General features: G+C 33.8%; 3 protein-coding genes and 1 long non-coding RNA gene across 5 annotated transcripts; 2 read left to right on the plus strand and 2 right to left on the minus strand.

Moving 5' to 3' along the window:
• Positions 1-271: 271 nt before the first annotated feature.
• LOC114721899 (peptidyl-prolyl cis-trans isomerase CYP26-2, chloroplastic) lies at positions 272-20,452 on the minus strand. Of its 2 annotated transcripts, none has more exons than XM_028907790.1 (4): positions 20,441-20,452; positions 1,920-2,357; positions 1,293-1,769; positions 272-875 (listed from the first exon to the last, which is right to left on the minus strand). In XM_028907790.1, exons 2-4 carry the CDS (start codon positions 2,321-2,323, stop codon positions 773-775), a joined length of 984 nt encoding a protein of 327 aa, XP_028763623.1. In that variant the 5' UTR covers positions 2,324-2,357; positions 20,441-20,452; the 3' UTR covers positions 272-772. The 2 variants fall into 2 exon arrangements, with proteins under 2 accessions (XP_028763623.1, XP_028763625.1); XM_028907792.1 differs by lacking the exon at positions 20,441-20,452 and having other exon boundaries at positions 272-651; positions 767-875; positions 1,920-2,548.
• LOC114721901 (uncharacterized) lies at positions 2,700-3,907 on the plus strand. Its single transcript, XR_003738124.1, has 2 exons — positions 2,700-3,137; positions 3,514-3,907. It is a non-coding gene; the product is annotated as an uncharacterized LOC114721901 (long non-coding RNA).
• LOC114721900 (single-stranded DNA-binding protein, mitochondrial) lies at positions 15,184-19,568 on the plus strand. The gene is made up of 4 exons (XM_028907793.1): positions 15,184-15,536; positions 15,640-15,866; positions 17,261-17,361; positions 19,152-19,568. Exons 1-4 carry the CDS (start codon positions 15,261-15,263, stop codon positions 19,226-19,228), a joined length of 681 nt encoding a protein of 226 aa, XP_028763626.1. The 5' UTR covers positions 15,184-15,260; the 3' UTR covers positions 19,229-19,568.
• On the minus strand, positions 20,173-21,354 carry LOC114721917 (aspartic proteinase nepenthesin-2-like). Its single transcript, XM_028907810.1, has one exon. The coding sequence runs from the start codon at positions 21,352-21,354 to the stop codon at positions 20,173-20,175; it is 1,182 nt and encodes a 393-aa protein (XP_028763643.1).
• Between the last annotated feature and the right edge of the window lie 736 nt (positions 21,355-22,090).

Genomic DNA, 22,090 nt, shown 5'->3' on the forward strand with positions numbered 1-22,090 from the left:
CATTTTATATCTAAACTTACTTTTTTATTAATCATTCAAATAAGTTTCAGCTTCTCAAACTAATTTTTTTATAAAGCCAATCTAAACATAAATCACATTATACTATCTGACTTTTACCTAATCTGACTTTTGCAAAAGTCAGATTAAAAAAAAAGTAACTTCTCTTACCGCTGATCCAAACACACCCTAAGTATAGTTGATTGCCATAATCAGTCGTTTCATAAGATGAATAATTCAAAATATCCGAGACACACAACATATGATAAATCAATGAAGTTTGATCCAATCAGGCAACACAGGCACTGCTGTCCCTGAATTGCTTCAATAAGTGATGTGGAACCAGGGTGGTAATGCCTAACATCATAAAAATTGTTCGGATACTTTACCAAGTAGATTTCCATTATCCACGTCTATTCTTAAGGTATTTCTTGCAGATATAGCTTGTGCACGATAACTGGACGGTTAGAATGGAAACTAGACTAGTATATGGCCTGTTAATCCTGGTGGATGACAGTATGGTGGACAAGAATTCTTGGAATCACGTTACTGTATGTTTATTTGAAGTTTTGAACACAGTACAGCTACAGCCTATTCCCAAGCAAGCCCATTCGCGATAGTTGAATGACCTCTTGATAGTCAGCTCTCCATCGACTAAATGAAGTTGCCTCACGAAAACAGCAGGCATTACATTGGATGACAGCAGAGTTTGGTATGAGATGTGATGTAATACAAAGGAAATAAAGCAGATGAGAGGAGTGAATATTACTTGTTGTCACTCCAATACACCACAGTCTGTAACCACAACTTTTAAATAAGGGCGGTTGAATCCTCTTTCTGCTACAACAGCCCTCTTGTCTCCTATTAGTTTTGCTACCCTGCCATATCATAATTTGATTAATAATATATCATAACTGTAGATTTAACGACAAATGGCAGCAAGCACACAATCAAACTAGCCGTAAGCCTTTATTGGCACTTCCGATTTTAACCCCCACCACCGAGGGAGAGGAGTGCATTATTTTTATTTTGAAATGTAATAAAAAATTAAATCATGATTGTAGGAGTATAGTAATAATAATAATAATCCCTCATCAGCCATGGCTGCACTTCGAGATGCATGGATCCGATAAGATTTCTCACGGACAAATCATGATTAGAGTTTTCTATTGCTCGTTTCTCCAACGGGGGAATTTCTTTGAAAATGCCAGTCATTTAGTGCTAAATTGTGATGTGAAAGAAGCAACACGACTCCCAGAAGCTGAACAAGAAAGACATGGAGGTGACAGAATCACCTGAAATAAGGAGAACCAGCATTCTCCTGTACAGTTTTCACCTGTGCAATCCTCTTTACAACCTCCATTCCTTCCACCACTCTTCCAATGACAAGAGCTGATGCATCCAGTTCCGGAGAATCCTTTGTGGCGATCACAAACTCAGTCCCATTGGGTTCAACTCCAACCTCTTCTTGATCAATCTCTAGCTTCCCTTTTTTTGCAACCAGCTTCAGCTTTGGAGGGGGTTTTGATGGATCTCTCACAATAATGCCTACGCTTCCAGCCAAGTTCTTTGTGCCTGGACACCCCTCGTATGCTCTCTCCCACTCTTCAACAAGGGTCTCCCTTCCAAAATTGGTTCCTGATCTATTTGCAAGTTCTGCATCCACCCCATAGGATCTAAGTCCACCATGTTGCACGTAGTTAGGCATGATTTTGATAAACTCTTTTCTTCTGTAGCTAATGCCCGCCGCTCCGCTTACAATCTTACTGAACCTGTTGATATAGTTCTTTAAAATAAATCCGACATCAATTTATCAATAATCAATAGGGGCAAATAAGTAAAGCTCATGTGCTTCTTATTAGGATTTTCGAAATGCCAGAATTTTTACGACGACACGACATTATCATTTGATGCTGCGTTACCTATCAACCCCAGTGGGGACATCATCTCCATATAGCCCCATGGTAATGCGACCAGCAGGTTCACCATCAATGGAGATGTCAAAGAACACGGTCTTGGTGGGTTTTCTTTCGGTGCAGCCATTAGCATAGACTGGCGGGTTCTCAGCAGTCTGGTCACTTTCTTGAGCTCTTAAAGACGGGGGAAGAGGCAGCCCATGGGCGCCCAGGAGAAGGAGCAAGCAAGAGCTGCTGCATAATGTGAGCTGTCGACGTGATAGTCTGCATTGGAGGTTGAGAATGGGAAGAGATGGGGACGACGTGGGGGGTGGTGGGTGGAGTCGTGAAGGAGACGATGGTAAGAGTGTCGGAGAAGGAACACTGAGTGGTTGAGAAGATTGTAGGGCTTTGTGAAGCCTGTGTAACATTGCTGGGTACTGGATTCTCTAGGTTGAGTCAAAGCTTTTCCATGTCGTAAAAGATTTACAAGAAGAGAAGGAGAAGAGGGGTAGGAATTAGACTCTGAAACAGATTTAGGGGATAAGAAAAATGACGCCTGTGCGTTTATCTTTGGGTGCTATTCGTCTGCTCTGCCTCGGCTTATCTCAGAACTTATCGCAGTTCGCGCACGTGGATGATAAGTTGCTTTTTTAGGAAAAAGAAAAGGGAAAATCGCAAATAAAAATCTGGGAATATATAAAATTACAATTTGGATCCTTAAATTTAAATAATTACTGTCAAAGACCCAATCTCAAATAAGAATAATGAAATGTTGGTTAAAAGACAGAAATACCCTTATGTTTCTCATAGCCTCTTCTCATCCATCTCTCAATCTGTCTCACCATCTCCATCTTTATATGTTTCATCCTCACAAACCCATATTCTAAAACTTTAATTGCAGTCACCATCTCTCCTATTGGATTCCTCCCTCTTCTCTCCCCTTTCCAATCTGCTTTGTCTTTCAAAATCCATCTTTTACAACTCCTTCCCAACGAGCTGTTTGAATTATGGGAGATGAAGTTGTCGCTACCGTCGACAGAGGCGGTCGCTCCGTTCAAGAAATTAAAGGCCCCTGGGCTTCGCTTTGGGTCATTTGGGTTCACTATTGTTAGCGAATTCAAGTCTCTCTCTCTATGTTGTTGGCATCACAATTCCCACAGTTTGGCCTATGGGAAAGATGTTGCACATTACATGTTTGAAGAAATGCTTGTCAGAGTATGAATTAGAGCTTATCAAATAAGGGTATACATCTAAGGCACTCTTGTGAATGCACCATATATATATATATTAACAATGGATTTGGTCTCGCCCCCCTTCCCCATAAACATGTATTATGGTGAAGTAAAGAACCAAAATCAATCTAAGGAGGTGGAGGTTGGTTCAATATACGTTACAACATGCGGCTTATAGATTTTACAATTACTCCTCTGGATTTATTCATCATTACACTATAAAAGATTTGGAGTAGGAATTGATCCATTGCCCCATGTTATGATTGTTATTATTTTCTTGATGCTCATCAAAAGGGGTTTGTTTCAGTGAATTCCTAAAGTTACAATTAAGTTGATTTTTGAGTTGATGATTGATTAGGTTGCTGCTTTGTTTGGGCATATTGTAGACATATGGAGCAATGATATCAGGAGTTCCCCACCTACTGTCAAAATTTTCTTTATTGACTCTGCCCTTGCTTATATGGTTCCATGTAGGGAATTGTATATATCATATAATATTATATTATATACGATTGTTTAATAGAATAACACTGTTAGTTGAAAGCAGGGGCATATATCATATGTGGTTTGAGTATATTTCTCTTTTTCCCCATGACTGGAGTTCGTGTAGGACATGAATGTCTATGTTTTGTTTTTTCTTTTTCTGCTAACTTGTTATTTCAATGATAAAAGTTGTTATTTTCATGACTTAACCTGTTATTTTGAATAGTTAACTTGTCATTTGTAACAATGAACTTGTTATACTTTACTTGTTATTTATAATATTGAATTTGTTTTTTTATATTCGGTCTTGTTACTCGGAATAACTATTATTTTTAGAAAGTTTAATTGTTAGGCAACAAATTTGTGACTAGAAAAGCCTAAGGAACATAAGTCATACATTATCTCAAATAAATTAGTAATTGGGAATTTCTAACGAACAATGAATTATAATTAGCTTGGTTATAGTGGTTTTTAAAAGTTATATATTTCTTATATGCTATGTGTATATCAAGCATCGAGAACTTTGATTCTCAATTGATTCTTTTATGCTATGTGAACATAAGAAAAATCTGAATTGGTCTTTAATTTGCTTTTTTTTTTTTGGAGGGGTTAAATATTCTAAGATGATCTGAATTCAAGACTTCTTGAAAACTTGTGATTGGAGTATTTGTCTTAGCTAAAAGGATCATATGTGCTTAGTTGTAATTTTTTATAGCTAGATTTGGTACTTGAGTTCATACTACCTACAAGACGTGGTTGTCAATGATTGTATGTTGAATGTTTTACAAGACTCGATATGTGATTTGCTCAACAGAAGGAAAAAGTTCCTATAGATGGTTTCAATAGGAAATTAGAGATAAATTGTATATACTGTTATTGCATTTAAGATAAGTTTAAAATTTTTTACTTTGTTGATGAGTGGCCACTGTGATGAATTATTAATGACAATTATATATTGTTGAAATGATATTTGAATTTGAGATTATTAAATGTTTCGGTTTGAATGCTATGGTTCTTATATTTCACTATCAAATGACAAGAGCATTAAGCCAAATAACAAGAATAGTGAGCTAAATAACAGGTTTGGTGAGCAAAATTATAAGTTTGTAACTGAGTTTCTGATAAAATTAAGTTTAAAAAAAGGTTGTCATTATTTTTATATTTCATTGTCAAATGACAAGAGTGATAAGCTAAATGACAAAATAGTAAATGAAATAAGGAATTACAAGTTTAAAATAGAAAATTACAAGTTTGGAATAAGAGATTACAAGTGTGAAATAAGGAATTACAAGTTTGGAATAGAAAATTATAAGTATGAAATAGAGAATTATAAGCTTGGAATAGAGAATTACAAGTCTGGAATAAAAAATTACGCATGTGAAATAGAAAACTACAAGTTTAAAATAAGAAATTACCAGTTTAGAACAGAAAATTATAAGTATGAAATAGGAAATTACAAGTTTAGAATAGAAAATTACAATATTCAAATAGGAAATTACAAGTGTGGAATAAAATAGGAAATTATAAGTTTGGAATAGAAAATTACCAGTATGAAATAGGAAAGTACAAGTTTGAAATAGAAAATTACAAACGTGAATTTGATAATTACAAGTTTAAAATAAAAAAAATTACAAGTTTGGAATAAACAATTATAAGCATGAAACAGAAAATTACAAGTTTAAAAATAGAAATTACAACTCTCAACAAAATATTATTCTTCATCACAATCATCCCCACCTATATAATAATACTCTTCACCATCATCTGCAAAACAAAAAGAGGGGGGATTTTTAGAATTTTTTTTTTTTGAATGACAGAGACAAGTTCAAACTTGAGGGAAAAGAGCTAAGACGACCAGCCTAAAACATAAAAGACAAGTTCAACAGAATTTGCAGTCTCATCCTCACAACATTTAACTCCACTTCAATTGAAGAGAGATTTTTAGAATTTTAGTTCTTCTTTCCATATTCATTGCTTATTTCCCCACTTCTCGCTTCCTTTCCCTCCTACTTTCTAATCCTAAAAATTCACACTTCTTCTTCCTTCATGGTCCATGGAAGCCATGTCAACGACCTCTTCTTCCATTTCCTCTTTCTTCTCAATCATACTCAACCCTATATAATAAATTCAACACTTAATTAATCCAACATAAACTTGTTATTTTCAATTATAAATTTATTAAATTCTCATATTCAATTTGTTATTTCCAACTACTTCACAAACTTATTATTTCCTGTTATAAGTTTATCAAATTCTCAAACTCAACTTGTTATTCCCAACGACTTCACAAACTTGTTACTTCCAATTATATACTTGTTATTTTTTATTATAAACTTGTCAAATCCTAATACTCAACTTGTTATTCTAACTACTTAACAAAGTTGAAATTTCCATTATTAAACAAGTTAAATTCCCAAGTGATCTTGTCATTTACAATTAAACAAACACTTGGCTTTTCTAACATTTCACCCAACATTTTCATTGTTCCCTCCCCAAACTAAATGTGCATTCAGATTGAAAGCATATGTATATGTCAATATTTCCATAAAGTATTTTGGAAACATGAGTTATTCGAGTAGATATAAACCCAAACCAAAAGAACCAAAATTAAATAAAAAGAAAAGGCAAAAAGCTTGAGCTCCAACCAAAAACCACCAAGTTAGACCTGCACAACTTTGATAAACTTAAGAATAAAAAGCATCTCATGTAAACTCAAAAGTACAGGCAGCCAAGTTTTTTTATTTATCTTTTCTTCTATAGAGTTTTGCAACAAACTACACTTATGTAAATTGGGCTTCATTTTGTTTGTTGAATTATGAAGATACTATAGCTGGCTTCTATCCAAGTGTACAGTATTGTCCCAATTTTATGAGGCGTCCACTCTTGCAAAATTGCTATTAGTTAGTTCGTTTATACATTTTTCATAGCTTCAATACTTTCAGCCACACTATCAATTTGATTCACTTGATCAAGGAATGGAAATAAAGTCTTCAAAATTGATATAGAATCTCAAAACAAGTGCAGAACTAGTAAGGAAATACTACAATAAATTGCAACATTAATTATAAGATGATCCCAAATCCTCAAGCAAAAAGTCAAAAATGAAAGGCAAAAAACTAATTTACCTTTAACGAAAAGCTAATCTACAATGCATGTATACTCCACCAGTGACTAATCTAGATGAACACTCCCCCATAAGCCACTAAATTCATGGCAACCAACATTGACTAATTCCAATTGTCCAAAAAAGGTCACAAAATTTCCAACAACTAATTTTCAGCATTCATTTCTAAGCTACACAGCAAATCAACTCAACATATCATAATTTATTGAATCAGCTCAAGATAATAGAATTTCCAGCAATCCAATTCCATACATAAATAAGATTGCAAGGGATCCACAAAGCAATTGATGAATACTGCTTTGAAGTGATATTCCATGATTTGGCCCCCATGGTCTGGATGTATATTTCATGAACAATTCAAATTTCTATTTCTCACAGCCAAATATAAAATCATAAGATGTGCTGAAAATCATAAAGGTTCAGTGTCCTCTATTTCCTTACTTAAATTATTCCAAGGTTAAAACAGGAAGAAGTAGTTGTTTTTGTATTAGAACTAAAAAGAAGGAAAATAGTGTAATACAATGAAAAAGGAATTCTCCAGATACTTCTAAATCTCAATTGTATCATGTTAACGGGTCATTAGAAGATCGCAAACTTGCAGAACAAATGAGAAAGAAAGGTATGGACATCTCACATTGTGCGGCATAATTGGTCTTCAAATGAAGGTTCATTAAGATCCCATATTAGGTTTGTAATCGATCACCCTCCAGCACCATGCCACTACACACCAATCGTGGTGTGCTGTTGTGGTTCCAATCCTCCCCTTCACCATTATATTTCTCAACCAAGAGGAACCAAGTTTCATTGATTTGTTGCCGATGAAACAAAAAAACAAAAGCCCTAAATGAAATGTAGAAGCAAGAGTGAGGGCGGAGGTCGAAGGGAGATGAGGTAGAGGCAGGAGGAAAGAGAGGAGGAGGATGAGTCAGACAAAAAAAAAGATAAAAGGGTATTTTGGTCTTTTCCTCACTATTTTATAATTCATATTTATAACTCAGTCTCTGACAGTAATTATATAAATTTAAGGACTCAAATTGTAATTTTGTATATTCCAAGATTTTTATTTATAATTTTTTCAAAAAAACACAGAAAAAATATGGGGCAAAAGAGGCTAAAGCATTTGGGTAGAAAGCAAAGTCATGGGACGCAAAATCGTAGTAGCATCCGAACCTTTTTTTTTTTTTTTTTTACAAAGTCACTTTTTGATTAAAAATTATGGATTGGGAAAAAATAGCCCAACATCATAATTTTTTGAAAAATTACTTTTAAATTAAAAATCATGGTTTGAGGTAAAGTAAATTTTTTTTTTGCTTTTGAAGATAAATCCATGGTTTGACATATAAAAATATAAAAACTAGATAATTAATTTGTTAGCATTAACAAAATTAGTTGAATTAGTTATTTATAATAAATACGTATTATATTTCTTAAAATACTTGTTAATCATATGCATTGTGACTACTATTTCATAGAATCTTTAACATGATGATTACTTTGAAAAAATGTATAAATGTGTGAGACAAAATAAATTAGAGTCTTATATTCAAAAGCAAATTGTATGTCCAATTAGCTCAATTAATTATTTTTTAATATATTATTTATTATTTTCAATAAAAATATAAATTAAAATTTATGTTTTATGTAATTATCATATTAACTATGTTTTTTTTATTAATTTATACATGGAAAAAATGATTCTGATATCACTTTATCAAATTCATTTTTTCACAAATTTTTTTAAAAAAATCTATCCTCAAAATAACTTTTTTACCAATTTTCTTTAGAAACTATTTTTCAAATTATAGTTTATTTTTTATCCAAATATTTCCTATATTTTCAGGGTGTCCTAAAGGGTACCTGAGTGAAGTGCTTTTTTGAGGAAGCCACGAATGAATGCCTTTTTTGTTTGTGAATGCACATTACTTGATCTTGATTGGTGGTGCTATCAATAAGGGCCAGCCTAGCCCTAAAGGGTTAGCCCTTGAAGGGCCAGGGCCTAAAAAGACTGGCCCTTTAAAGTTCGTATACCTTAAAACTATCATATTATTAAAGCCTGGCTCTCGGACGTGTGGGCTTAGGGCCTAAAAAGGCTGGCTCTTTTTTTCAATTTAAATTCTTTTCAATTATTTTGAAATAAAAAAAATGAAACAATAAAACTTCTAAAAAAATTTATTCAAGTTATAATATTAGTAAAATAAACTAATGATGTATAGAGAAAAACATCAAATACTAATAAATTATTATCTAAACTAAAAAACCAAATAAAATAGCGAAAGCAGAAAGATAAAAACTAAACAACTAAAGATTAACAAAATCAACATGATTATTATCATCATCGTCGTCGTCGTCGTCGTCGTCATCATCATCATCATCATTATCAAGATTAACAATATTTGATTATTCTTTACTAGAGGTGGGTTCTTCTTCAATGATAAAAATATCAAGGTTTTTGTTTTCATCACTTTCATGTAAAATAAAACTATGTAATAGTTATAAGTACCAATAAGAGACTAAACATTTGTTAGAACAAGAGAATTTCTATACTTTGTTAAGACAAGTGAACCGATGGTAAAAAAATATTCACTAGCTACTCTAGTTATTGAAATGCTAAGAATATCAACTGCTATTTTTGAAAGAATTGAAAATTGATTTTAATTATCCTTCCAATAGTTCAATACATCTAATTATTTTCAATTATATGGATTAAGTATTAGTTCTTTTAAATGATTTTATAATTCAGACTTATCCATAAAAGACTAATTTATAATTGTATAAATATCTTGATAATTAAAAAAATAGACGGGTTTCAAAGGGCTAGCCTTTTTATTTCTGAGCCCTAAAAGGCTAACTTTTTTAAGCCTAATTTTCTTTTCAACATCCTAAAATACAAATCTAGCCCTTCACTTAAAAGGACTAGCTTGATAGGTTAGCCCATTTTGACGGCTCTAGTGGTGGTTCGGGATTTTTTCCTTTTGAAGGGATCTTGATATGTCAAAAACACCCCCTCCCTTCCAACAACGAGGGACAAGCTCCCGTCTAGTTTAATCTTTTTTTTAAAAAAATTAATTTTAAACTCAATACCCTTAATTTTATAGATGAAAAATATTAGCTAAACAATTTTAAAATGATACATTAATATCTAAATGTTCACAAATTAATTTTAACAGTTAATATAAATTTCGGTCTCTTAAATTTGAGTTGATTTTGGTATTTGTTTCTAGAATTTTGAAACGCATGGTATTGATCTTTAGAATTTTAACAGTTACAAAACATTGGTTATCAGCGTTAACTTGTCTAAGATGACATTAACACTGTTAACCTGATGAGATGGACATATAAGTTGGCACACTTGGCTTGATGACCTCGACATAAAGTTAAAGGAAGGGAAAAAAAACACGCACGCGCACACGACAGAAAGGAAAACGAAGAAAAGGACGCTTACTAAATTAATGTTTTTTTTTTAATTTGCATCTTATTGTATACCGTGTCATGAAAAGAAAATCTCATGTTGACAGGTGCCGATGTTACCTTATAATGTGTGCTCTATTAATGATGCCATGATAACTACTATTATATGCAACCGTAAGTTCATCATATCTAACTATGATACTGTTGATTAAAATTCATACTATCCGACTAAAATAATGCCAAGTTATAACTCAAATTACATCCCTGTTTGTTTTTGTTTTTGTTTTTGAGACCAAAAACAAGCTAATAAAATAAAGGCATCTTCATGCAGTGGGAAGCAAAGATAAGGATGAGAAGTATCCATCATTGCCACGGTTCTAAAATCTGAGAGCCACTGACGTCCTTGCTTTTGTGGTGGATCTAAAGTTTGATTGTCATGGAGGGAAGGGACATGTGACATGAGAGTTGAATCAAAACCTTTCTGAACATGGCATTTCATCCTGTTCCATGAGAGGAGAAAGCATAGAAGGGACTTTAAATGCAAGATAGAATGGGATGAATGATTGACAGGGGGTGCATTAGTTTGTGTGTCTTTGTGTGTGTAAGCTTGATTATTAGACCAGCTTGGATTGGATGGACTTGTCAAGCTAGAAGAGAATGTGAGTGAATCAGGATAGTGCCAGAAGAGAAGCGAGGATAATGAACACTGATTCGCTGGACCTTCCTGGCCTGCATCCTTCCCTGCCGTCATCGACCCTCCTCTTGCATTTACCCCTTTTCTTTCCCATTTCAACCACAATGTACTTTTATGGCCCTTTTGGTTCATGAAATATGTGGGAATGCAATGGAATGTAATAGTTGGGAATGTAATGTAATATAACGATGATTACAATAAAATTGTTTGGTTCAACATTAAGAATGATAAAATTTAATTTATTATTTGTATTTAATTAAACACAAATAAAACTAAAAGGACAAAGATATCCCTAAACTCAGATAAAATTTTAATTGGGTATCTGTTTTCTCCTTCTTCCTCATCTATCGCTGACCGTCAATGCAGCTTCTTTGTTTTCCATTGATCAGTTTATGGGCCCACAAAACAGCACGCACAGGTGATCAAGGTTCTTCTTTTCAGATCATGAGAATAGGAGTGTCTATTGCTTTTCTTCTGACAAGCTTTTGTATTTTGGGTTGCATCTCTTCCAGCAAAATTGAATCAAAACCAGAAAGAAGTAAAAACTATTTATCAAAAAAATAAGAAGTAAAAACCAAAAACGAAGTTCAGAAGACTGATTCATTTTGTGTTCTGAAATTCTCGAAACACCTCTCCGATATGTCATCTATTCGAACTCCAAGTACCATTTTAGATCAACCTTTCTCTCTCTCTAAGTGGAAAGGCCAAGAGTGAAAGCTGGAGGAAGATTTTGAAGATGAGTGAGATCAGGGTGGAGAAATATGATGGAAAATGCAAGGATAAATAATGTATTTTCTCAAATTCCCACCTGTTGTAATCCTTATTCTTGACCTTTAATAGTGTAATCCCTATTACATCATTTGAAGTAATCTTGATGCATCTTGTAATCCGCTTTACAACCTAAATGTCCGAACCAAACGTGTGAAAGTTGGCATTGCATCAGCATTACAAGGAATTTAGATGCAATGCGTTGAACCAAACCTGCCATTAGATTCTGTTTGGTACAGAGCATTAAAAATGAGGGGTAGGAACTATGATTGTAATTGAGAAAAATCATTGAAAAATATTTAATATAATTAATTACTTATTTTATGGGATTAAATTAACTCATAGAGGTAGGATTGGAAAATATCACTTCCTCTCACAGTATTCTCCAATCCCACATACATGGATTTGTTTAATCATATGTAACAAGCAATATCTCATGCTAAACACTCTTTTAATAGGTGTTTTGAATCCTAATTCTAAGTTTTATCCCTCATTTTCAATACTTCGTATTAAACAGAACCTTATTTCTCTATCGTGTGTTCTTTTAAACCCATTTATTTGCCTTTTTCCTTCTTCTTTTTAGATAAGATCCATGTTTGTGCCAACTTATAAGTCCACCTCATCATGTTAATAGTATTCATACCATCTTGGACAAAATAACAGTGTGAAGATATAAGGGACCAATGTTTTGCAACAGTCAAAATTCTAGGTCCAATACCAAAATTGACCCAAATTGAGGGACTCAAATTTACATTAACTCTAATTTTAAATTTAAAATATGTAAATTAAAAAGTATTTGAAATGAAACCTTACTTTTATCAATCATTTATATGCAGTTTAATAACTATGAAATAAACAATTTTCTTTCCTTATTTTTACTATTGAAAAAATTATCTAATTAATATTGAAAATATATATTAAAACATTCAAAAATTATAATTATTTTAAGGATTAACGTTTTTATTAATTTTTATATAGATCCAATATCATAATTAAAAGTTAAAAGGTTACAATTTGAAGTATTTTTTAAATTATTTTTTAATGAAAATTTAAAGGTAAATTTACTATGTTAAAACATTTGGCCATGGAAAATAATTATGTTTTACAGCAACTTCAATAGGATTTAATTTTTAATATTTTTAATTTATATATTTTAAATTAAAAATTAATATGTAAGCATTTAAATACTGAGTTATCATTTTGAATTTGCAATTTTCAAGATTAACTGTACTAAGTTTAATGACTGAAAATATATTTTTTGTTTTGCCAACAAAAATATATTTTTTTTAGCTTAAAAAATTAAACTCCTTTTTTTAGGGAAAATAGCAAATAAAGACCCTTCAATATGCAAAATGACAGATAGGTCACCTGAATAAGTGAAATTGCTCACAAGGATCGGGTCTCAAATTGCTATTATGAAATCATAGCCAAATTACCAAAATACCCCTCTTTAATTTTTTTTTTAAAAAGAACGCCACGGCTCTCCGGAATTCAGCTGTTGGCGCCGGAGGTTCGATGCCAGTGGCCTTCCTTTGTTTTTTTTTTGCAACTGTTTTTTTTAAATAGGGGGAAAGTGAGATTGGAGGGATTTGATCCCCCAACCTAATGTTTCCCAAAATTAGGAATGACCATCGAGCCAACAAAATTTTGCTAACATTATAATAAAAAAAAAGTTAACTCATTTACTTTTGTTCCAGGTGATAATAACAATACATTTGGAAATAACAAGTTCTGATTGTAAAATAACACGTCTGAAATGAAAATTTAACAATATGTTTTTTTATAACAACAAATTTTGTTGCAGGTGATAACAACAATACATTTGAAAATAACAAGTTCTGATTATAAAATAACAAGTATGATATTAAAATTTAACAACACTTTTTTTTATAACAACACACTTTATTTCAGGTGATAACAACAATACATTTAGAAATGACAAGTTCTGATTATAAAATAACAAGTTTGGAATTAAAATTTAACAACACATTTTTTTTAGAAAATTATTTATATTATGATTTTGGAAAATAAATTATTTATAACTTATAAAAATATTTTTAATATATTTATTTTTTCTAAAAAATACTTTTTAATCTATATATCTATACAACTCATTATAAATCAAACTACTTCTTATAAATTATAAAGTATTTATAATTAAGTATTTTTAATCTATAAATCATAGTATAAATTTTTATATTATTTCATTCTTTAAATATTAAAATTTATTATTAAGTATTTAAATATTATAGTATAATTTATTATTTCATTCTTTAAATATTAAAAATAGTTTTTATATTTAAAGAATAAAATAGTATTTTTAATTATAAATTAGAGATAAATTTCATTTATAAATTTGAGCAATCAAAAAGTATTTTTAATCTACAATAAATTGTACTATTTATAATTTATAAGAAGTAGTTTGATTTATAATGAGTTGTATAGATATATAGATTAAAAATTTAAAAAAAAAAATTAAAAAAGTGTGTTGCCATTTTCCCTAAATTTTATTTATAAATTTGAACAATAAAAAATTATTTTTAATCTATAATAAATTATACTTCAAGTTCTGATTATAAATTGGAGATAAAAATTATTTTTTTAGCAAATTAAATAGATTAAAAATACTTTTTATAAGTTATAAATAATTTATTTTTCAAAAGTATAAAATAATTAATTGTTATAAAAAAATGTGTTGTTAAATTTTAATTTCAGACTTGTTATTTTATAATCAGAACTTAGTATTTTCAAATGTATTGTTGTTATCACTTGGAATAAAATGTGTTGTTATAAAAAAAAAAGGTGCTGTTAAATTTTAATTCCAAACTTGTTATTTTATAATCAGAACTTGTCATTTCTAAATGTATTGTTGTTATCACCTGAAAACAAAGTGTGTTGTTATAAAAAAAGTGTTGTTAAATTTTAATATCATACTTGTTATTTTATAATCAGAACTTGTTATTTTCAAATGTATTGTTGTTATCACCTGCAACAAAATTTGTTGTTATAAAAAAACATATTGTTAAATTTTCATTTCAGACGTGTTATTTTACAATCAGAACTTGTTATTTCTAAATGTATTGTTGTTATCACCTGAAATAAGAGTAAATGAGTTAACTTATATTTTTTTTTTGTATTATAATTTAGCAAAAATTTGTTAGCTCGATGGTCATTCCTAATTTTAGGAAGCATTACGTTGGGGGATCAAATCCACCCAACCTCACTTCCCTCCTATTTCAAAAAAAAAAAACAGTTGCAAAAAAAAAAAAAAAAGAAGGCCGCCGCAGTGGTTGGCAGCTAGGGTGCCAGAGCTTTGGCGGAATTCCGGAGAGGCAGTGACGTTCTTTTTTTAAAAAAAAAAATAAAGAGAGTATTTTGGTAATTTGGCCATAATTTATAATGGCAATTTGAGACCGGTCTTTGTGAGCAATTTCACTTATTCAGGTGATTTATCAGCCATTTTGCATATTGGAGGGTTTTTTTTGCCATTTTCCCTTTTTTTTTATACCAGCTAAAAAGCTACCGATCAATTTCCTGAGTTTGGGCGAAGCAGTAACAGGGTTTTGCCTTCTCCGCACCAGGGTTTAGGCCAAGTATAGGCCGCAACGATCCCCAAAGTAGAGATTCCATTCTTCCTTTCACAAAAATCGCACGAAATGTCTAACTCCATCACCTTCCTCTCAAGGAGACTCTACCGCCCGTTGCTTTCGATCCCCAGAACGCCTTTTCATCTTTCACAACATTTCTGCACAAACCATCCCTCCTCTGACCACCAAGACGACTTGAATTTGGAAGAGCTACCCCCTGACTCGGACATTGACGCACCTTCTACCCCTTCTTCTTCACCCGACTCATCTTCACCGGACTCCAACAAACAAAGAGTTGTCTTTGATCGGCTTCTCGAGAATGGCCTCGATGCTGGCATTTATAAGGTACTTTGATGCTGTTTGAATTTTTTAGCTGCTTTTTCTGGTTTCAATTGTGCGTTTTGAAGGGTTAAGCTCTCATTGGGAGTTTTGTATGCGTTTTGTGTAGGCTATATTGGTGGGGATGGTAGGGCAGCCTCCACTGCAGAAGAGGCTAAGAAGTGGCACGGTGGTGACTCAGCTATCGATGGGAACTGGTGGGATTCGCAATAACCGAAGGCCCTTGGATAATGAGGATCCCAGGGAGTATGCGAACAAGTGTTCCGTCCAGTGGCATCGGGTTTCGATCTATCCTCAGAGATTGGGAGATATCGTCATGAAACATGTTGTTCCCAGGTTTAGACTAGAATCCTGAGATACCCTCTTCAATTAACTTGAAGGATTACATATCTTGCATCATTTTAACAAAAGAACCATTTAGTTGCGAAGTGAATTTCTCAAAATTTGCGGTTACAATCTTAATCATTAGGCGATGTGAGTAAAGGGCAAGATCTACAGGAAAGTCTTTTATGGAAGAGCATGCGCAGCAGATAAATAGTGTTACATTTTGCTTATTCTGTGACTTTTATAGTTGTTCGCTGCTTCTTAACATTTTGAGAAGAAGCTTGCAATGTAGTTTACATGCAGATCAGGATCAGGGTAGATTATTTCAATGTGGGAGAATTGTAGCTTTTACTGATGCGCTAATTTTGGACTTTTGAGGAAATCGAGTTAGGTTATTTATGTAGAATTGTTAAAAGAAGGCAAGGTATTTTGTTACTTTTTAAATCTAGAAGTAGATTTTCTGGTTAATTTTTTATAAAGGAAACTTGTCCAGCCATAGTGTTATTCAGGGTCTGTATACCATAGTGTTAGTCAGGGTCTGTATAAGTTTTAGTACCTTATATTCTTTTTGATATTTTATAAATATGTTTCAACCTTTGTTGGGGATAGTACAGGAATTTCAACTTGTGGATTGTAACATTGTTCAAAGTTTTCCTTTTATGCGACTGAAGGGAGTTGATGATGATAATTAGTTGGTCTTAGTGTATTGTTCCTTCTGCTTGACGATGTTAAGTAAACAAAGATGCTTGACCATGACACTATCATGAGAATGAATTAATTGTGAGATGGGTTTTCTTCCATGGCTTCTAGTATTGTGACACTAGCTATTGTGGCTGGTTAATACAATAATGGATTGCCAGTGTACTATAATATTTGTGTGTTGACTGAAGTAGGAACTTGCTTTCAGTTATATGATAAAGTTAAACTTGCATATTGACTGCATACTGGAAGTTAAATTTTATCAACATTCAACTTCAATGCACGTTTTGTTTTCTTGGTATGGTTACCTTACTGCTTTGATATAATACTTACATACATTATGGACTAATGGAAGACATTCTACATTGAGGAAACTGAAAGGAAAGGGAGGAATTATCTGATTCCTGGATAAAGAAACACATTTTCTGCTCATCTTGGTTTGGTAGGTGAAAGAAGTTAACCAGTTTGAGTGTGCCATTGGCTTTCTTTTGGATTTTGTGCCCCTTGATTCTTTTGTGGGAAGAACGTTGTGCAGTTGTTATCAGATTATGTTTTCTAAACTTTCTTGAATCTCAATGGTTACTATTGCTGTCTTTAACAAATTACTTTGTTGCTAGGTGGAGCTGATATTTTTTGCTACTTTAATCTCTTTCAGCATTATTAGCAACAAATATTGAAGATAATGATTGGTACATTGCTAATTGCAGGTCAATATTATATGTGGAGGGAAATCTGGAAACTAAAGTTTTCACTGATCCAATAACTGGTCTTGTTCGTCGAATTAGAGAAATTGCGATTCGTCGAAATGGTAATTTACTGTTCATTCCATATATATACATTAATCGCATTATAATCGAAGTGCTATCTTGAAGGTACTTCTTAGATTATCCCAATGCGTATTTCACTCCATATTTGAGTGTCCATTGGCCTTTGATTCTTAATTACAAATCATAGATCATGGTGCCCTAATTTTAATAAATTTTTTTATTCTGGTAAAGGTTTACCTAATTTTCTCATGAGAAATTAGCTGCAACTGTGAAGCTGAGAAACCAAGAATTTTAATCAGTTATACAAGCCATTTTTCATTTAAAAGACTAGTGAAGCTGTATTACATTATTCTTATTTCTTTTTTATTATATCAAAAATCCATCTGAACCAGATGATGACAATTTACACTTCTGGCTCCCACCTGTTCAGAAATTTTTTTTATTTAGCATCTCTGCTTAATCCTCATTTCTCTCTCAAACTCATGCACACAAACACACATTAAATTCGAATTTATTATAAATTAGAGACCTGATAAGAGGGAGGAAAAGTCTTTTTAAAGTTGAAAAAGTAGAGGAAAAAATACATTTTTTCCTTTTAACGAACCATCAAGCCCATAAACTTCAATTTTATGAGACGACAAAATAACAATAAATTCCAGAGGATCTAAGGAGAGAAATATTAAAGAAAGTTATGCTATTATTTAGGGGAAAGGGAAGTTTTGGTCCTCAAAATTCCATATTTGCATCTAATTTGCTATTTGGCCCCTGGGTTTTAATGGTGTTAATTCGGTCCCTATGGTTTCAAAACATCAAATGAAATGAACATCGTATAAACATCAAATAAAATTTCACCTGAGATGCAGGGTTCTTTTGTTGATTATTTCTTCTCATATTGATAGCTCATGTTTACTTGAACGTATTCAAAACGTAAGGATTTGACATTTTGAAACTGTAGGGACTGGAGCGAATACCAATTAAAACACTGACTAAATTGCATATTGGGTGAAACTTTGAGGATTAAGTTGTGTTTTCCCTGTTATTTTTGCAACTCTGTTCGCCTGGATGAATGTGATAAGATAATTCCGCCATGATTTGGTATTTTTGCGCATGAAATGTTGGGAAAGGTCTATAAATGGGTTACTGGAGAATTTTAATCACAATGGATTGGGAGATACCATTGGGAGTGATTTTTGTATTGTCAAAGAGTGGGTTTTAATTTCAGGCCAAAGGAAACATGGGGTTTTAGAGATGATGTTAGGCTTGGTGCATTTCTTTTGAGAAGTGAATTCATGAAGCAGGGAATTGGAGATTTCATTAACGTCTATATTACGGTTGTTTATATGTTGCTTTTGTCCATCAAACGAATCGAGTTGAAGAAATTAGACTAATTAAGGTCGTTTCTATGTTCATATATGTTGCTCTGTTACTTTCAAAATCAAAGAAATTATATTGCTTGAGATGTCAGATATACTTGTGATATCATGAAGTATGGATCTTTCGGAGATTGCAGCTAGAGGCCAACGGGAATTGTTTGCGTAGATTAGACAAAATTGAGGATTTTTGGTGGTTTCGGATTGATGAACAATGGACTTATCGAAAGGAAAAAAATGCTTAACATAAAAGAAGGGTGTTGAGGACGATACATCAAAATGGCCTGTTTGATTGAGTTGGGGAAAACAGATTGTTTTCATCGCAGAATGCGAGATATGAAAACTCTAATCTAGAAACAAGCGTTATGTTTATGCACATTTTTTTTAGTTTATTCAATGTACAATGGGTCATTTAATGTCTTACAAATGCTTTTGATGAAACAAAACTATGTACAATGCAGGTCGACTTGTCTTTTTGGGTCAAGGTGATGCTGGAGAGGAGACACAAAATCAAGCGAAAAATGTTGGCTATTACTGAAATCAAAGGAAAACTTGGGCATCCAGAATTGGGAAGCAATGAAGAGACTTAGATACATAACATCAGCGAAGCAAATTCGTGTTATCTATGTGATTCAGTACCTTTTCTTTATAGTTCGAGTAATCTAGATGGCGACCTTGGTGTTTGTCAGTTGGATGCCATCATTTTATCCCGTGGTGCTATTATTTTTTTAAGTTATCTTTGAACAAAAGTAACTTCGATTTGGATGTACATGACATCTACCATTTTTTCAAGACTAGGTCGCCTGACAAAACTGCAAGTTTCTCTCAGTTAAGTATTTAGCTGAGCACGAGAAATTGGCAAGAAGTTGACTGTTGAACACAAGTCCGGTACTGGTACTATGAAGAAGTTTCTCGGCGTCAACTGCTAGCCAAGCACCCATTCGTAACAGGAAAATCTTATTTTAAGACGTCAAAATTCTTCTGCCAGGGAGGCGCCCGTTAATTTCCTCTATGTTTTTAAACAAACTAAGGTAAATCAATTGGTCTACGGATTTTTATTTTATAAACCAATCCTACTGTTTTTTTTTTTTTCCCCGGTGAGAATCCTGTTTTTAAGGGGAAAACATTATCATATGGGATGGGCGACTTTTTACTTTTCAGTATTTTAGAGGAAAAAGAGGAAGCAAATGGACGTCCCTGTCTGCTACAGAGATCTTGCAATCTCAGAATTTCATCCAAGAGCATGTCATTGCCAAAAGTACTAGGAAATGAAGTAAAAGGCTTCTGCTCGGTGCTCTATTTTGATATCAAGAGGCTAGATAAGTGAGCCCCGTTTCTCAAGTTCAATGAGCAGGGTGTGCTTCCATTACAGGGAGGTGACTGAACCCTGCAACCAATAACTGAAAGCGTGGGATATTCTGTTCGCAACTCCGTTCTGTTTGTGTAATCCGAAAGCCCACCCACACAAAATAGCATCATCATCTAGCACTTAGTGGGTGTGAAAATTGCAAGATCGTTGGCCAGATCGTATGTCAATAGGGTCCCCAGCAACTGAGTGTTCCCAATGACCGTTAAAGCCGGATCTTCTCCTTCCCTAAACGCTAAGCAAACAACCCCTTCTTCTGGCCTTATGACTATCTGTTCATCACTCAGCTTCAACGTAACAAAATTCTCACCTTCGATCCACCCATTCTCAAAATAGAACTCTATTTCGGGGTAAACATTTGCAGGTTCTTCTTCGTAGCAAAACTCCAACCCCTCTGGTCTCACCAACCTATGCCTGAAATTCCCCATCTTCCTTCTAATCTCCGACCTAAAAACACTATATGCTTCGGTTGGCAAACGCATCAGATTCGACCCTGTATCTACAATAACCCCGCCATTGTAGTTCAGCCCATAGCCCCAAACCCTGGATGGAACATGCAGCATGAACCCATCAACACCTACGCCCACAAACTGCACAAAGTAATAGTGAGGATATCGATCCTTCTGGCTCAGAGGAACCGCAATAGAGTTGCCATCATAGTGCTCTTTTGGAGGCGAGGCGCCATAAAAACTCATGACAGAGGGTTTTTCGGATGACAGGCACAGAGAAAACGCCTCCGCACGAAGCTGGCTCTGCAGAGACAGAGGCCCACGACCTAGCCCCAGAACTGCAGAAAAGTGAGCGCTGAAGGGGCCCTCGTGAGAATCCGCGCACCCCATGACGAATTGCTCGAGGATTGTGTCGGAATGGACCAGAGTCAACGTATCGGTCACGACTCTTCCTAAAGATCGAGATTTCTCTGCGTATTTGAGATCGAAGCGACAGGACGAGCCTTGAGGAAACAAAAAGACGTCTCGCATGTCAGGGATTCTGCAAGTGGGGGAGTCGCCAGCGAGGTATCGGAGAGTGGCGGATGCGCGACAGTCAAAGAGAGGGCGGGTCTGAGGGTAGCAGGCGCTACAAGGCTGGCACTGAGCCCACGAGAAAGGAGTGGCCGTGTCGACCCGAGCTAAGAGGATTTGGGTAGGAGTTCCGACCCATAAGAACACAGCGTAGCCATTCACGTTTGGGTACAGAGGAATGGTAGGGGAAGAGAGTGAAGGGAGGAACAAAGATGAGGAGGTGAGGAGAACAAGAAGCTTCAGCTTCAATGTCAGGGGGATCCGTGGATACCGCATACTGTTTGTGTACCAGATTTTGAATAAAAATTGACAATTAGTAACTACTTTTGGAGACTACTAAAAAAGTTTGGGGGGGGGGGGGGGGAACTAAATCCAATACCTGCAATCTTAATGTCAGAAGCATGATGCCTCTGAACTCAAACGAGTTTGCTTAGACAGGTCATGCATATGATGTGATTGTGATGACGTGTTTGTTTTCCAATTCTTCTGACTGTGGATTTGTTCTACTAACCGACAACTAATAAGAACAAAAATAATACAAAACTTTTTAGACATTATTGATGTCTCTTAATTATAAATAAAAGGGAAAACTAATGTGGATTTCCTTGTAGCTTTTTTCCCCGTTTTGAATGAGGTCCTCGAAGATTTTTATTTTAAATTAGCTTCTTTGAGTTTGCACTGTTATATTCGTTGTTTTTTATTCTTTAAAATCGTTTAATAGGAATGAACATACTGTTATCAAATGTTAGACAGTATTAACATTGCAGATAGGGGTTGAAGAGAGCAAGAATACCAGAGATTAGAGGGAGAGCGGCCAGCTCTTTATGGAAAAGCTAGGCTTCTCCCCCCGGCAGCGAAATTACGAGCTATCCTAGCAGGCTTGTGAATATGCAAGTAACTGAACTGGAATCGAATTCACGTTTGTACCGACTCTCTAAAAGCCTACCACTTGGTTATGAATGACGGAGGCTTGCAACATCCGCTCAGATCTCAAATTATGGAAGTTAGGGAA

Source organism: Neltuma alba, unplaced genomic scaffold, assembly GCF_004799145.2.
Source record: "Neltuma alba isolate B1F8T4 unplaced genomic scaffold, ASM479914v2 tig00012074_pilon, whole genome shotgun sequence".
Taxonomy (NCBI): Eukaryota; Viridiplantae; Streptophyta; class Magnoliopsida; order Fabales; family Fabaceae; genus Neltuma; species Neltuma alba.

Excerpts from the sequence above, each read along its gene's own strand:
- LOC114721899 (XM_028907790.1), bottom strand. The coding sequence starts at position 2,323 with ATGTTACACAGGCTTCACAAAGCCCTACAATCTTCTCAACCACTCAGT. Across the intron at positions 1,770-1,919 it reads GTCCCCACTGGGGTTGATAG|GTTCAGTAAGATTGTAAGCG; the intron begins GTAACGCAGCAT and ends CTATATCAACAG. Across the intron at positions 876-1,292 it reads GCTGGTTCTCCTTATTTCAG|GGTAGCAAAACTAATAGGAG; the intron begins GTGATTCTGTCA and ends ATGATATGGCAG.
- LOC114721917 (XM_028907810.1), bottom strand. The coding sequence starts at position 21,354 with ATGCGGTATCCACGGATCCCCCTGACATTGAAGCTGAAGCTTCTTGTT.
- LOC114721900 (XM_028907793.1), top strand. The coding sequence starts at position 15,261 with ATGTCTAACTCCATCACCTTCCTCTCAAGGAGACTCTACCGCCCGTTG. Across the intron at positions 15,867-17,260 it reads ATGAAACATGTTGTTCCCAG|GTCAATATTATATGTGGAGG; the intron begins GTTTAGACTAGA and ends TGCTAATTGCAG. Across the intron at positions 17,362-19,151 it reads AATTGCGATTCGTCGAAATG|GTCGACTTGTCTTTTTGGGT; the intron begins GTAATTTACTGT and ends TGTACAATGCAG.